Source organism: Lutra lutra, chromosome 16 (genome assembly GCF_902655055.1).
Source record: "Lutra lutra chromosome 16, mLutLut1.2, whole genome shotgun sequence".
NCBI lineage: Eukaryota > Metazoa > Chordata > Mammalia > Carnivora > Mustelidae > Lutra > Lutra lutra.
Window position 1 is genome coordinate 57,538,142 of NC_062293.1, and position 15,293 is coordinate 57,553,434.

Consider the following 15,293-nt stretch of genomic DNA (forward strand, 5'->3'; position numbering starts at 1 on the left):
ACGCAACACTATTACAATACCACTGACTATATTCCCTGTGCTGTGTCTTTCATCCCTGAGACCTACTCATTCCATAAATGGAAGCCTAGACCTCCCACTTCCACCCATTTTGTCCATCTCCCGTCCTGCCTCTCCCCTGGCAATCCCCAGTTTGTTTCCTGTATTTATGGAACTATTTCTACTTTTTGTTGTTCGTGTGTTTGCTTTATGTTTTAGAATCTGCATATAAGTGAGATCATATAATATTTGTCTGTTTTTTACTTATTTTACATAACATCATACCCTCTAGGTCCATCCATGTCATCACCAAATGGCAGAATCTGATTCTTTTTATGGCTGAGTAATAATACTCCATTGTATATATACAACACATTTTTTTTTTTTTTTTTTTTTGGACAGAGACACAGCAAAAGAGGGAACACAAGCAGGAGGAGTGACAGAGGGAGAAGCAGGCTTCCCACAGAACAGGGAGCCTGACTCGGGGCTCAATCCCAGGACCCTGGGGTCATGCTCTGAGCCAAAGGCAGGTGCTTAACTACTGAGCCACCCAGGCGCCCCACAACACATCTTTATCCATTCATCTGTCAGTGGACACTTCGGTTGCTTCCACGTCTTGACTATTGTAGATAGTGTCCAGTAAACAGAGGGGTGCATATATCTTTTCAAATTAGTGTTTTTATTTTCTTTGGGTAAATACCAATTGGTAGAATCATTGGATTGTATGGTATTTCTATTTTAAAATTTTTGAGGACTCTCCATACTGTTTTCCATATTGGCTGTACTGATCTCCATTCCCGCCAACAGGGCCCGAGAGTCCCTTCTCTCCGCATCCTCGCCAGCACTTGCTCTTTCTTGTCTTTTTGAGTCTAGCCATTCTGACAGGTGTGCCTCATTGTCATTTGAACTTGCATTTCCCCAATGATGAGTGATGTCGAACATCTTTTCATATGTATTTGCTTGTCATCTGTATATCTTCTTTAGAAAAATGTCTTCTCAGGTCCTCTGCCCATTTTTAATCAAATTATTATTTTTTTTTAGTTTTGAGTCGCATAAATTCTTTACACGTTTTTAGTATTAGTTTCTATCAGATGTGTCATTGCAAATATTTGTTCACTGTGCAAAAGCTCTTTGTTTCGCTGTAGTCTCGGTAGTTTATTTTCACTTTTGTTTTCCTTATCTCAAGAGGCATAGCTAGAAAAATGTTGTCGAAGAAATTTGACGTGTCAGAGAAACTCCTGCCCCCGCACCCAGTGGTTTTAAAATGTACTGATGGTCCTTCCCTGAATCAATATTTATATAGGTGGTTACAAAATGGTGTGAATCATTGACTTTTTGTGGGTGATGAAACTATACAGAAAAGACCAGAAGCAATTCTCTAAAAGTCATAATGGCAGTTACTTCAGGGAGGAGGGTGGAGGTAGTGATTAGATAGTTGGAGACATGGGGGTCAGGAAGGAGAAAAAGGGTGTTGAGGTGTTTGAAGCCACCTTTTTCTTTGCCAATGTGATCATTAAATGGATATATTTACTTCATTAATTCACTGAACTATACATCTGTTTTCTGTACATATACTTTCCTGTATGTGAAAAAGGTTAAGATTTTAGCATGGAAGTTTCATGATAATATTTACATTTGTGTGTCAAGGATTCATTGCTTATCAGGACTTATTTAATATTTTATATTATTTTACTATGACCTAATCTGGATTTCTCTTTTTTCCATTCAATTCTTCATCATCTGAAAATACTTTTTTTTTTTTTTAAGATTTTTATTTATTTATTTGACAGATGGAGATCACAAGTAGGCAGAGAAGCAGGCAGAGAGAGAGGAGGAAGCAGGCTCCCCGCTGAGCAGAGAGCCCAATGCGGGGCTCCATCGCAGGACCCTGGGATCATGACCTGAGCGGGAGGCAGAGGTCTCAACCCACTGAGCCACCCAGGTGCCCCCAAAAATACTTCTTTAAGTAGTTTTTTTTTTTTTTCAGGAAAAGAAAAAAGCGTATATACCCACATGCTTTGGAGGATGTTATAATGATAATTGTCTTTAAGATGTTTTTCTGGGGGGCGCCTGGGTGGCTCAGTTGATCAGGCTCCTGACTCTTAGTTTCAGCTGAGGCCATGATCTTGGGGTCCTAGATTGAGCCCCTTCATAGGGCTCCATGCTCAGCAGGGACTCTGCTTGGAATTCTCGCCTTCTGTCCTGTACTGCCGCCCTCCCCAGCTCACATGTGGGCATTCTCTCCCTCTCTCTCAGATAAATAAGTTAATTTAAAAAATGTTCTTTTTAGGGGCGCCTGGGTGGCTCAGTGGGTTAAAGCCTCTGCCTTCGGCTCAGGTCATGATCCCAGGGTCCTGGGATCGAGCCCCGCATGGGGCTCTCTGCTCAGTGGGGAGCCTGCTTCCTCCTCTCTCTCTCTGCCTGCCTCTCTACCTACTTGTGATCTCTCTCTCTGTCAAATAAATAAAATCTTTTTAAAAAAATGTTCTTTTTAGACACGTGTATCATTTGTCTTTCCCCAGCTCTGAACACTTCTGATGCTTTCTCCAAATGCAAGCTAGTCCAGCAGATTATACCCTTGGGCCCTGAATATGAGTGTGCCGTGGGGCAAATGCACGCAGCCACTCGGCCCTCTTACATCGAGTGTGCTTTGCATATGTTATTTACTCCACTCGGGCTGAGTTTGCGTTTTGACAGTTCGGAGCTCTAACGGCTGACCAGAGCGTACAGGTGATATTGCTAAATTTGGCTTGGAGAGAAACGTAGGAAGACCATCTTGTTGGATCTTAAAACAGGAATTGTAGGGCAGTCCAGGTGCTTTTGCAATGCAGTGAGGTTAAAGACGGGCAGGCAGTTAAGGACTTGGCCAATTCTCTGATGCTCTGAAGGGCGTCACGAACGTAACTGTAACATGGAGTGAGCCAACCGAGAAGTGACTGAGTGGTGGCTGAATGGCGCTCCGGCCCAAGGCCTAGTGGTGGCTCTGGGGCCCCAAACAGATGTGAGTGTTTACCTCTGCATGGTCCTATAAGAACTTGACCGTCACACACACTGCAGTTCTGTTCCAGGTTGCATTCCTGTTTCCTGCAGAAACCAGCTGGGCGAGTGCTTCCCGACTTGACTCCCTCTCATCCATGAGCTTAGCCCGGGTCGCTCACACCTTTTTACTAAATATTCAGTGTTTCACACTACCATTTGAGTGCGTCAGAAGTTTTCTTCCCAAACTTCAGAAATTTCATGAGATCTTTCTAGACCTTTTTTAAGACCGTTGTTCAGAGCTCAATGAGGTTTTCTCTTTTTTGTTGTTGTTTTGTTTTTGTTTTTTGTTTTTTTAACATGAAGACTCACGTCTTTTGTCAGCTCAAGGAAAATTCGTTATTTCTTCGGTGATTGTTCCTCCTTCTGTTTTCCTGGAATTTCTTTTAGCCCTGTCATTTTTGGTTTTCCCCTCCCATATTTCGTCCTCTCTAACCTTTTTCTGTGACTTCTGGGAAATCATTCGGGCTCGCTGTCTGAATCTTGTATTTAGATGGCCATCTGTTTAGTTGCCTTCCTTGTGGTTAATTGGACAGTTGTTTTTCTGTCTGGATGCAGTGTGGCTAGTAACAAAGTTGTTCCCTCTCTGTGGCTCTGTATTCCAGTTGCACACAGTTACTGCCGTCTTGAATCTTGTTTTAAAACAAAGAAACCGGTCCCTCAAGATTTCTGCTTTTCTGGAAGGAAGAAGTGAGGGAGGGAGAGGCTGCTCCCTCATTTTGAGCTCTTTGCTTACACCTGTTTGCTCCTCTTCATACGAGGGAGGTCATTGTCCATCTACTATTAGAAGTGGGGGAGCGTTGGGATGACTGAGTGACTCAGTCAGTAAAGCGTCTGTCTTGGGCTCAGGTCATGATCCCAGGGTCCTGGGATCGAGCCCCACCTTGGGCTCCCTGCTCAGTGGGGAGTCTGCTTCTCTTTCTCCCTCTGACCCTGCACCCTGCTGTGCTCTCTCTCTCTCAAATAAATAAAATCTCAAAAAGAAGTGGAGAAGGTTCCTCTATGTCAGCGTAGGCTTCTGGGACAGTTTAAGGCCCCAACGAGGGAAAAAGGAAAGGAGCCTGTGCTTTCCTTCTAGACTCATTCACCTGTCCCTCCTGAAGATGGGAGCAGGTGTAATAGCTAAAGGGGGTTTCTCTTAGGCCTCCAAAGCCTGAGCAGGTCCCAGAGGCTCTGGTTGGGTGCGCTGGAGTTCCCCACCAATTGCCCCATCAGGGACGCGCAAGCAAGTTAACAGCTTCTCCTTTGCTGAGTCACAGATTTTCTTCTGTTCCCAGTTTCTACTACATATTTGACCTGCTTTCCTAGTGATATTGTTAGAGGTCACCCCCCCCACTCTGAATCTACATTATAGGGAGTAGAGGGGGTTAAACAAACACCCTCAGGAAAGCTCTTTATTCGCTCTTTGTTTTAACATTTAAGTGTGATGAGCAGTAGAAGCAAAAGGTCTAATTAATGATTCACAACCGTGGGCACCCACTGTGAGTACAAGAAGGCCCCAAACTTATCTGAAAATAGGTAGCACGTGTTCTGCCTTTAGATAGAATGTACTGGCACTCTAATTGGGAGTAGAGAAAATTGACGGATATAATTACTTGAAGTCTGATATTTTGATACCTCATATTTCTGACTGCCTTTGATCCCGTCCATTCTGCGTCATACTGTACACAGTCTGTTGGTTCCTGACTGCATCAGAACGGCCACTCCACTTGGTGTCTCGAATTAACACATGACCGGAATAGAAGCTTCTCAGAACCCAATGCAAATCCTTACCAGGAAGGAAAAGAGGAGTTTCTCCGGAGGCTGAACTGTCCGGAACCCGGGAGTCAGCTGGTGGTTTCTCCACACCTGTGTGCTCTGCACACTGCGTTTAATTTGCTGGTTCGAGACTGTGGTTGGGGGAATTCCCACCTTAGCTTGCGGGCTGCAGGATGGGAATTCCCCCAGGCTCCCTGCCATTGGAAACCGGGGAGTTCCTACCAGCTGACAGCAGGGGGGTGGGGGGACAAGGGGTTGGGGGGGGAGCCAATGCCGGCAGACCAATCCCCCAGGGGCAGTATAAACCTTTTACAAAGGGATTTGACAGTGTGTTTCAAAGTCCACTCAGCGGTCCTAACCACAGGTTGTTAACTTAAGGAAATGAGACAAAAGAAGGAAAATGATCATGGAGGAAAGAATCCATTGACTCATTATGTGTAAATATAGAAGCATTCTCTGTTCGCCACAATGGGCTATTTTTAATGAGTGTTTATTTAATGGAATGAGTATTTTGTAACCATTAGAAATTATAACTGTGAATGGAGCCTGGCAACATGAAAGAGGGTGAAAGATACCATATGCATGGGGCAAAAGGCTTATATGTTGCAATTACATAAAAATCATATGTTTATGTCAAATCTTAGGAGAGAACACATAGAAGTGATTACTGGGGCGTTTGGATCACTTTTGACCCCCCCCCCCATTTATCAGCTGCTATTAAATATTTTTTATCACTCAAAAAAGTAGAGTCAGCTTTGTAAACAAACAAACTAGTAATCAGAAGAGGTTTACCAACCCAATGAAAACCTTTGTGTTTGGTCTGAGATTAAAAACATCAACCCCCTTGGGGTGCCTGGCTGGCCTCATCAGAGGAGCACACAGACTCTTGATCTCAAGGCCATGAGTATGAGCCCTACTACTGGGTGCAGAGATTACGAAAGTAAATAAGTAAACTTAGAATTGAAGAAAAAAAAAAATCCAGCCCCTCCGTGTTGCCTACCGAGCTTTGCCAAACTCATTTGCTACAAAGTCTTGATTTACCTCTAAGCTGTACATAATTTATATAAAGTTTTTTTTTTAATTTAATTATTTGAGAGACAGAGAGAGAGCATGAGAGGGGAAGTCAGAGGGAGAAGCAGACTCCCCATGGAGCTGGGAGCCCGATGTGGGACTCGATCCGAGGACTCCAGGATCATGACCTGAGCCGAAGGCAGTTGCTTAACCAACTGAGCCACCCAGGCGCCCCCATAATTTATATAAAGTTTAAAAGGAATCTCTCTAGAAACCCAATTAACCCGTAACAACTGACAAATATTTAGTGTCAAAGAATGTTTCACACTTGACTCTCTTTCAGTGACAGAGGCTGATCGGGCCTGAAGTTGACATTACAGACGGCGGCTTTAGAATGTAATTGAACTGTGATCGGTTGCGTGTACCAGGCAACTGTATGAAACGTAACTGTCAGGTGGAACAGCCTGGTAGGTTACGAAGAATGGGTGATAAAAACATTGTATAGGGGCGCCTGGGTGGCTCAGAGGGTTAAAGCCTCTGCCTTCGGCTCAGGTCATGATCCCAGGGTCCTGGGATCGAGCCCCACATCGGGCTCTTTCCTTGGTGGGGAGCCTGCTTCCTCCTCTCTCTCTCTGCCTGCCTCTCTGCCTACTTGTGATCTCTCTCTGTCCAATAAACAAATAAAATCTTAAAAAAAAAAAAAACATTGTATATGCTCTGGTGTATAAGCTCATCTGTGGTCCGTGCTGACTTAGACCAAAGCTTAAGGGGCATGTCCAGTCCTCGCGTCGCATTGTAGGACGAATTCTGTGCCCAGAGCATGAAGGTATCACAAGATCTTGAAATTACTTCCTTGGAGGGTCCCCCAGAGTTTTCCAACTAAGTAAGTGCCTTTCTCCCAGAAGAGAAGACTAGGGAGGTGGATGAGAGGTGTCTTGTGGAAGACAGAACACTGGCATTGCGTTCCAGAAATGACTAAGTCGGACCATGGAGAGCGGGCAGGTTCTCGGCTCAAAGTGTAGAACTTTATAATAATTAGAGTTACCCTCCAGCTCAGGCAAGGAACTGAGTTCCTGTTTCCAAGTTACCAGCTGCAGGGAGCATTCAGCAAAATGTTAATCACCCTGCTGCTGGGAGAAAAGCTGTGCACGATCACATGACCTCTTGCCGATCTACAATTTTGTGATCCTAAGGCATTTGCTTTGTCTTTCCAGAACGCATGCCTGCCTTCCTTCCTGGAAGATCTTAGGAGTATCATAATATTGCAAACTTAATTTTTTTTTCTAGTTTACGTTTTTAAATCGAGGTGCAGTTCACATACGACAAAACATACAGATCTTTGGTATTCAGTTTTCTGTGTTTTGACAACTGTATGCGATCGTGTCATCCTTCAGAATCTTTCTGTCATCCCAGGAATTTCCCTTGTGTCCCCATCTAGTCAGTCTCCCCCCCCCTACCACCACCACCCAGAAGCAGCTACTTTCTGATTTCCAACCAGTACATTTGGTTTATCCTTATACGACATAGAAATAGAATTGGGAAATATAGGTTGATTTTCATTTTCTTCTTTTAGCCAACAAAATGCTTTTGAGGTTTATTAGATTGCTGTGTTAATCATCAGCTCATTGTTTTTATTGCGGAATAATATTCCATTATACAGATATGCTTAGCACACAAATTTGCTTATCCGTTCTCCTACAGATACATATTTGAGTTGTTTCTAGTTTGGGGTTCTAAGGAATAAGGCTGCTGTGTATGTTTTCGTGCAGGTGTTTTGGAGAAATCTGTTTTTGTTTCTGTTTGGTAAATGCATAGGAGTGAAATTTCTGGGTCCTAAGTTAGATAAATGGTTAACTTGATTGGAACTGACAAACACTTCTACAATTACCTTTGTGCCCAATCATCCCTAGCAATTAGCATTGTCAGTTCTAGTGGATGTGAAGTAGTATCTCATTGTGGTTTGAATTTGCATTTCCCTAATGACTGATGAGGTTGGGTCCCCTTTTCATGTGCTGATTGGCCATTTGTGTGTCTTCTTGACAAAACATCTGTTCAAATCTTTGCCTATTTTAAAATTAGGTTGATTGGGTCGCCTGGGTGGATTCGGCGCCTGCCTTCCAGTCCTGGGATCGAGGCCCACATCGGACTCTTTGCTTGGCGGGAACTGGCTTCTCCCTCTCCTGCTGCTCCTCTTGCTATTACCCTCTCCATCTGTGTCAAATAAACAGATAAAGTCTTAAAAAAGTAAAATAAGATTAGGTTGACTGTCTTATTTCTTGTTGATAGATGGGTATGTTCTTTATAAATTCTAGATACGAATACTTTATCAGATGATGTTCTGCAGATACCTACCAGAGTGTGGGTTGTTTAATTTTTGTCATGGTGTCTTTGGATGAGCAGAAATTTTTGATAAAGCCCAGTTGACTACTTTTCTTTTGTGCACAGTCTCTTTATGTCCTATCCAAGAGGTTTCTGCCTACCCAAGGTTATGAAGATACTGTCTGATTGTTTTCTTCTGGGAGCTTTGCACTCCTAGGTTTTACGGTTAGGTCTCTGAACCATCTCAAATGAATTTTTTGCATCTGATGGGAGCAGAGTCAAGATTGTCTTCCTCGTTTGGGTGGTCACTTGTGTCAGTGTCATTTGTTGTTGATAAGACTTTTCTTTGTGTGTTTGACTGACTTATTGTTACCTTTGTTGAGAATTGAATACACACACACACACACACACACACACACACACACACAGAGGCGTCTGTCTCTGGATTCTGTCTTCTTCCATTGATCCATTGATTGTCATTCTGCCAATACCAAATGGTCATGATTGCTATATATTTATAATAAAGCTTGGATTTTGATAGTATAATACCTCCAACTTTTATTTTTTCTTTGACACGATTATTTTTATTTTGGCTGTTCTAAACTGTTTACTTTCCATGCACATTTTAGAATTGATTTCCCAGTTTTGTTTTGTTTTTTTTTTTTTTACACTAGGATTTTTTAAATGAATGAATTTTTAATTTTAAGTCCAGTGTAGTTAACATACAATGTCATATTAATTTCAGGTGCGCCGCACAGTGATTCAGCCATTCCATACAACGCCCAGTGCTCATCACAAGTGCCCTCCTTCATCCCCATCACCTGTTTCACCCCTCCTTCTCCATCTCCCCCCACCACTCTCCTACCCCTCTGATAATCATCAGTTTGGTCTATAAAGAATCTGTTAAGTTAAGAATCTGTTTTGTGGCTTGTCTCTCTTATTTTTTTTTCTTTGTTCCTTTATTTTGTTTCTTAAATTCTAAATATGAGTGAAAAACCTGCTAAAATTTTGATTGGGACTGCAGTGAATCTATAGATCAATTGAGAGAGAAAGTATCCTTAAAACACTGAGTCTGTCAATCCATGCACATGGTAGACAACTGTCCATTTCTTGAGGTCTTCTTGAATTTGTCCCAGCACTCTTACAGTTTTCAGTGTAGAAGTCTTGCCCGTCTTTGGTTAGATTTATTTCCAAGTGTCACTGGGTGGACTAGGGAGACCCCAGCCCCTGGGGTCTCAACCCCGCCCATCCCAAAGGTATTGTCGATGGTTCTTGGTCTTGTTAGGAGGAATAATTCAAGGACAGATGCAACCAAGCTGGAAACCTTGTTAAAGTGAGAAACACACTCTTGAGATGTGAGAGCAGGTGAGCCCTGAGGGTTGGTTTCTATCTTTTATTGATGGTTGATGGTTGTTAACTAGGGGATGGAATATTCATCTCTCCAGGCAGGAATGCAGGGGTTTTTGCCTTTTCTTCCTAATTTGGTTGGTGGTTTCCTGTCATGGCAGCTGCCATCTTGGACCTGGCCGGTTTGATCTGACTTCTTGTGGAGTGCTGCCAGGACAGGCCTCTCACCTTCCTGATAGCTGGCCATGACCTACCTCCAGGTAGCCCGTTAGAACCTAACTCACTGCCTACACTCACAGGAGCATTTGATATACTTTTTGATGCTACTATAAATGGTAGTTTTTTACTCTGACTTTTCGGTTGCTTGTCACTAGTATATAGAAATACATCGCTCTTTATGATCGACTTTGTGTGCAGATTTGTTAAAGTCACTAATTAGTTCTAGTAGTTTTTAAATAAATCCAGTTTTCTCCTATCAACTGCAAATGTATGTATTTATATCTTCTCTTCCAGTCTTTTTACCTTTCTTTTCTTGCCTCCTTAAACAGTGTGGAACTTCTAATAAAATGCTCAGCAAAAGTCATCGGAGAAGATGTCTTCACGTTGTTCCCCAATCTTAGAGAAAAAGTGTTCAGTGGTCACCTTCAAGGACAGTGGTAGTTTGGTGTTTTCACAGATGTCCTTCATCAGGTTGATGAAGTGCTCCTTCAGTCCTATTTTGCTGAGAATTCATATCACGAATGGGCATTCAGTTTTGTCAAATCCTTTTTCTGCAGTTATTGAAATGATCATGAGCATCTCTTAGTCCGATCACCAGTTTTATGTATTTCTCCTCTTCCAGTGTTTGTGTTTAGAACAGTACACTTCTGTCCAAGCTCTGGTTTAGTTGCATCCCATAGACTTAAATTTTGGATTCTCATTATCATTCAGTTCAAAGCGTTTTCTGTTTTTCCTGTGATTTTTATTTTTGTCCCGTAGGTTTTTTCAGAGGTGGTTTCCTTAATATTCCAGTGTGGAGATTTTTCTTGGTTTTCGTCACATGTGCTCTTTCACCATGAAAAAAGGTTTCTTTTCATTTCCAGTAATACTCCTTGGCTTCAAGTCTGTCTGGTGTAGCAGAATGTAGCCATGTCGGCCTTCTCATGCACATGCTTTCTGTGGCTTATGTTCAAAGTGAATTTCTTGTGGAAGCATATAGTTGTTCTTTCTTCCTTTCTGTCTTTCTTAGTCTTGGCTGATAGTCTTTGTCTTTTAATTAGGGAGTTAGTCCATTTATATTTAATGTGACTGTTGATATAGTTGGGTTTAGGTCTGCCTTCTAGGTATTTATGTTCCTTTTTTCCTACTTTTGTTGTTGTTGTTGTTGTTGTTGTTTTGTTGTTGTTGTTGTTCCTTTGTGCCTTCTTTCCTGCCGCCTTCTGGGTAAATCATGCATTTTTTTAGTATTTAGTTTTATTCCCTCTGTTTTTTGTTTTTTTGTTGTTTTTAAATCTATACCTTTGGGGGGTGGTTTTCTTTTTTCTTTTTTTTTTTTTTAAGTAATTGCTTTAGATCTCTGTTGATCAAGACAGTAGTCACCGCCCACACACAGCTATTTAAATTTCAATTAGTTAAAATATGAAAAAATTAAAATATGTTCCTAGCTTAAGGAGGGCACTATTGTGATGAGCACCAGGTGTTGTATGAAAGTGATGAATCACTAAATCGTATACCTGATGCTAATATTACACTGTTTTTAACTGGAATTTAAGTAAAAACTTGAAAATAAAATAAAACACATCCCTGGCTATAGTATGGGGAATAGACTGAGTTGATACAGAACTACAAACAGGAAGATGAGTTAGGATATTGTTTTTGGAATCACTGGCACAATTTTGTGAGGTATTAGTAAGAGAGTTTAAGAGACACTGTGGGATCAAGAAATCCTGGAGGCAGGGTCACCTGAGTGGCTACAAGTGGCTTGTCCAAGCTGGGAAAGGGGGAGGCCTGGTGACTGAAGATTTCTGGCGTGGGCCAGCAAGTGAATGTCGGTGCCATTAATTGGGACAGAGATTGTAGGAGGGGATTCAGGTTCAGGGGAAGATAAAGAGTTTAGTTTCAGTGACCTCGAGAGCCTGATATTTGTACGCATCTTGAGGCACAGTTAAGTAGTAGGCAGTTTGCTACCTGGTTCCAGAATTTTGGAGCGCTATGCAGAGCAGATTTTCAGATTTTTAATTTACATATTGAGGAACGCAAAAGGTATGTAAAATCACCATGGTAGTATTAGAGAGTAAAAATATACAGAAGTGTGGGATTGTCAGCATTTAAGGGGAAGAGGAGACTCTAGACAGATCTTGGAGACAGATGGAAGGAAGACTGGGAGAGAATGTCACTGAATATGAAGGAATAGAGAGTCACGAATTAATTGTTAAATGGCAGTGAAAGGTTTTCTAGGCAGGTGTTCTATAGGTAATATTTGACAGATTTGACTTAGTCTAAGATGCAGCAAAGTGCTTTGAAATTATGTGTCTCTTTTAGACTTCATCCATCCACTGCCTTTATCTGTGTGCATTTGTTTTATCTGGCTGTGTACTAGGCACTCTCCTGGGCATCACAGGGAGAGCCATGAATGAAGGCAATTCTCTGTCATACTCTTTCCACTAAAGAAGGACATACGAGGGGCGCCTGGGTGGCTCAGTGGGTTGGGCCGTTGCCTTCGGCTCAGGTCATGATCTCGGAGTCCTGGGATCGAGCCCCGCATCGGGCTCTCTGCTCGGCGGGGAGCCTGCTTCCTCCTCTCTCTCTCTGTCTGCCTCTCTGCCTGCTTGTGATCTCTCTGTCAAACAAATAAATAAAATCTTTAAAAAAAAAAAAAAAAAGGACATACGAGCAAATTGTTAGAATGTGAACCTTAAGGGTCTGTAAGTAAACAGAGGCTGTAGGAAGGGCTGTGGGAGCTCAGGAGAGAGAGCAGCTAGCTCTTCTGTGCCTTCCACATGCTTTTCTTTCCATATAGACTGTCCCCTTCCTGCCTCTTCACCGACACATCCTTCAAAACTCAGCTCTGGCATCCTTCTGGAAACTTCCTTTGATTCCTTTTATTTATTTAACAGAAACAGTGACTCATATTGGACAGTATATCTCTAAAGCAATCAGAAAAGAAAAAAAAAAGGAGCAAGGGAGGGAAGGAGTGAAGAATGGGAACCAAAATGGAAATAATAATGTGGACTCGTTAGAAGAAATTCAAACAATACGGAAAATGTAAGGAAGCTCACCCAGGATCCCAGCACCTAGAAATAATCATTATTCACATTAAGTTGACATCAGCCAGATATATCCTTGTAAGTTTGTCCAATATGAGCGGGGGGATAGAAATAATTTTACATCATTAGGATCATACAATATATACTATTTTAAGTGTTGCTAAGTGCTTAATTTCACTTGGAGGAGATTAGCGTAGTGTCAACGATACTTCCAATTTTAAAAGAATAGATTAGTGTAAAAAAAATAGAAGCTGAACTTCACATAAAGGGTTCTTGACAAGAGATAGTAATTACTAAAAGATCCGTCTAAGGTTGACAAAAAAAAAGATGGTGGTTTTGAAAAGCCGTGGGTCTCCATGTTTCCCTTTTCAACAGCTCCCTTTTCAACTAGGACTTCTCTGTGAAGTGATGGAGAAATTAACACCTCCAACTTCCTTCCACCTTTCTCCCCCCGACCCCGAACCCTCCAACCCCCCAACTGCTTCCTGACTTTCAGTTGTAATTACAGCATCGCTGTTCACAACACTTATCTACCTTTTTGCAATGTAATCCGTGTATCTATTGATCCCCTACTCAGTATTTCGACGGCCCCAGCTCTCCCCGGCTTCTCTTCTGTCATGGGCTCTGGCTTGTCTTATCCTAGAGTTCTTTACTTCTACTAGCCTCTCGGTTGGCGGGAATTCATCATCAAGCTGTTTTCTCGAGAAGGATTCCAGTAGTCCTTGCAGTCTCCCATAGTCTGTCCACCAGCTTTATGCTGGAATGACAACTCAGCTGAGCATAACTTTGCTGCGTCCTGCTTTCTTTCCCTTGGACTCCCGACAGTCCTCCTCTGTGTCGCAGACTCACGGGAAATCAGTTTTCTTCTTTACTACTACTCCCCCCACACCACCACCACCACCACCTTTTATGAGTTGGATTTGCAGATTTCAGAGAACATAGATGAGCTCTTTACCTTTTCCCTCGTTGCACAGGAGAGAATTTATTAGTAGGAGGCCAGCCAGAGCTCTGATACGGTGATGTGAGCAGGATGTTTCTGGAGTATTAACCACCATCTCTGTCTTCCTTTCTAGAAATAATTGATGACCTTGCCAACCTGGTAGAGAACACAGACGGGAAGCTCCGCACTGAGACCAGGCGTGTGACTATGGTGGACAGAAAATCAGCATCTTGCGGTAAAGGATAAGCTGCCCTTACGGTTTTGCCTCTCTCGCCACTCGCCCATCTACTCTGCTTCCGGTTTCCCACATTTGTTTCATTATTGCAGGGGTTTGGTTCCGCTTCTAATGTAGACAGTCCCGTTTGATGAAGTATTGAAATTGCTCAAAGAGACCCAAATCTTGCTAAAGTGAAGTGAGTTGTAAGGGTGCCTGGGTGGCTCAGTCAGTGAAGTGTCTGACCCTTGGTCTCAGCTCAGGTCTTGCCCTCGGGGTCCTGAGTTCAAGCCCTGCCTTGGGCTCCACGCTGGGTGTGGAGCTTACTTTAAAAAAGAATAAAATAAGGAAAAATGAAGCGACTTGCTACAAATGTGGGAGAAGTACAATGCATTGTTAATTTTTTAAATTTAAGATAGGAAACCTCTGTATGCTTACAGAGAGTACCTGTTTGGGAATTTGTGTGACAATATACAGGTTGGTGCAGGTACATTCTCGTGGCTATTGAAGGCCATCTTGCTCACTTAATGCCCTTTTTTTGTCACAGCCTTAATCGTTGGAGCTTGGACCACCGAGCAGTTAAGAGGACAGGTTCTGAAGTCCGTTGAGTTCAGATCCTACATGTAGTGATGTTATCTTTGGCAGTCGCTTTGCTGTTTAGTACCTTGTACATAAAATGGGGGCACACGAGCCAAGACAAGGGATTCTAGCAATACTGATGCTCTGGCTTTGCCCCAGAGCTTCTGATGAAGGAGGGCTGCGTTCCGTGTGGTTTGAATTATCCACTGCCTGTGTGCAGCGCCCTGCCTGAGGCCAGTGTTGATAAATGGTAGTGACGGTAGGAGTGACCACAGTGATGGTTCCTCCGTGCTGTGTCTCACAAAGGTGCACAAGCCAATACATTTATTATAAGCAGAAGGATGATAGCACTCCAAACCCCAGTGCCTCTTAGTCCTTTCGGTATGAAAACTATGACAGATCCCTCTGACCTGTCCAGTTTTAGAACGAGAACCTCTGTGCGGGGGGAGACCCGAGATGTACGGCCCAAGAGGCATTACCTTTTTTACCTGATGTGCTGGCTGACCGAGGTCTAGAACAACAGGGTGACTGAGGACGGGCAGCCGTGGACTCTGAAACCTCAGGGAGGGGGACTCTGAGGGGCCTCCCTGCTCCCCTGTTATCACCTGTCTGTGCTCCCCGGCCCCGGGGTTCTCATCCACCAGATGCCAGCCACTCTGTGCTTCTGCCCCCGTGGGCATGTGCTTCTGCCCCCATGGGCATGTGCTTCTCTCCGCTTCCTGTCAAAAGCCACACCTCCTTGCTTTCTTGCCTTACCAACCTTCTCATGTAGCTTCTGCCCAGAGAGACTTTGGTTCTGCACTAGATCGTTTGGAAACAGATCTCTTCTGTTATTGTCTTTGATCTC

The 15,293-nt window shown here is 43.0% G+C and overlaps 1 protein-coding gene across 3 annotated transcripts in view; it reads left to right on the top strand.

The window, feature by feature from the left end:
- Nucleotides 1–15,293, top strand: part of STX8 (syntaxin 8) — a 258,686-nt gene that overhangs the window by 142,545 nt on the left and 100,848 nt on the right. For 2 of the 3 annotated variants that reach the window (XR_007123565.1, XM_047709078.1), the window contains exon 7: nucleotides 13,787–13,888. Coding sequence is in view for 2 of the 3 variants with exons in the window: in XM_047709078.1 (XP_047565034.1) it covers nucleotides 13,787–13,888 (102 nt within the window). In the remaining variant the exon portion in view is untranslated. Of the gene's footprint in view, nucleotides 1–13,786; nucleotides 13,889–13,980; nucleotides 14,016–15,293 lie in introns of those variants that run through there. The other variant, XM_047709080.1, reaches the window with a different exon arrangement.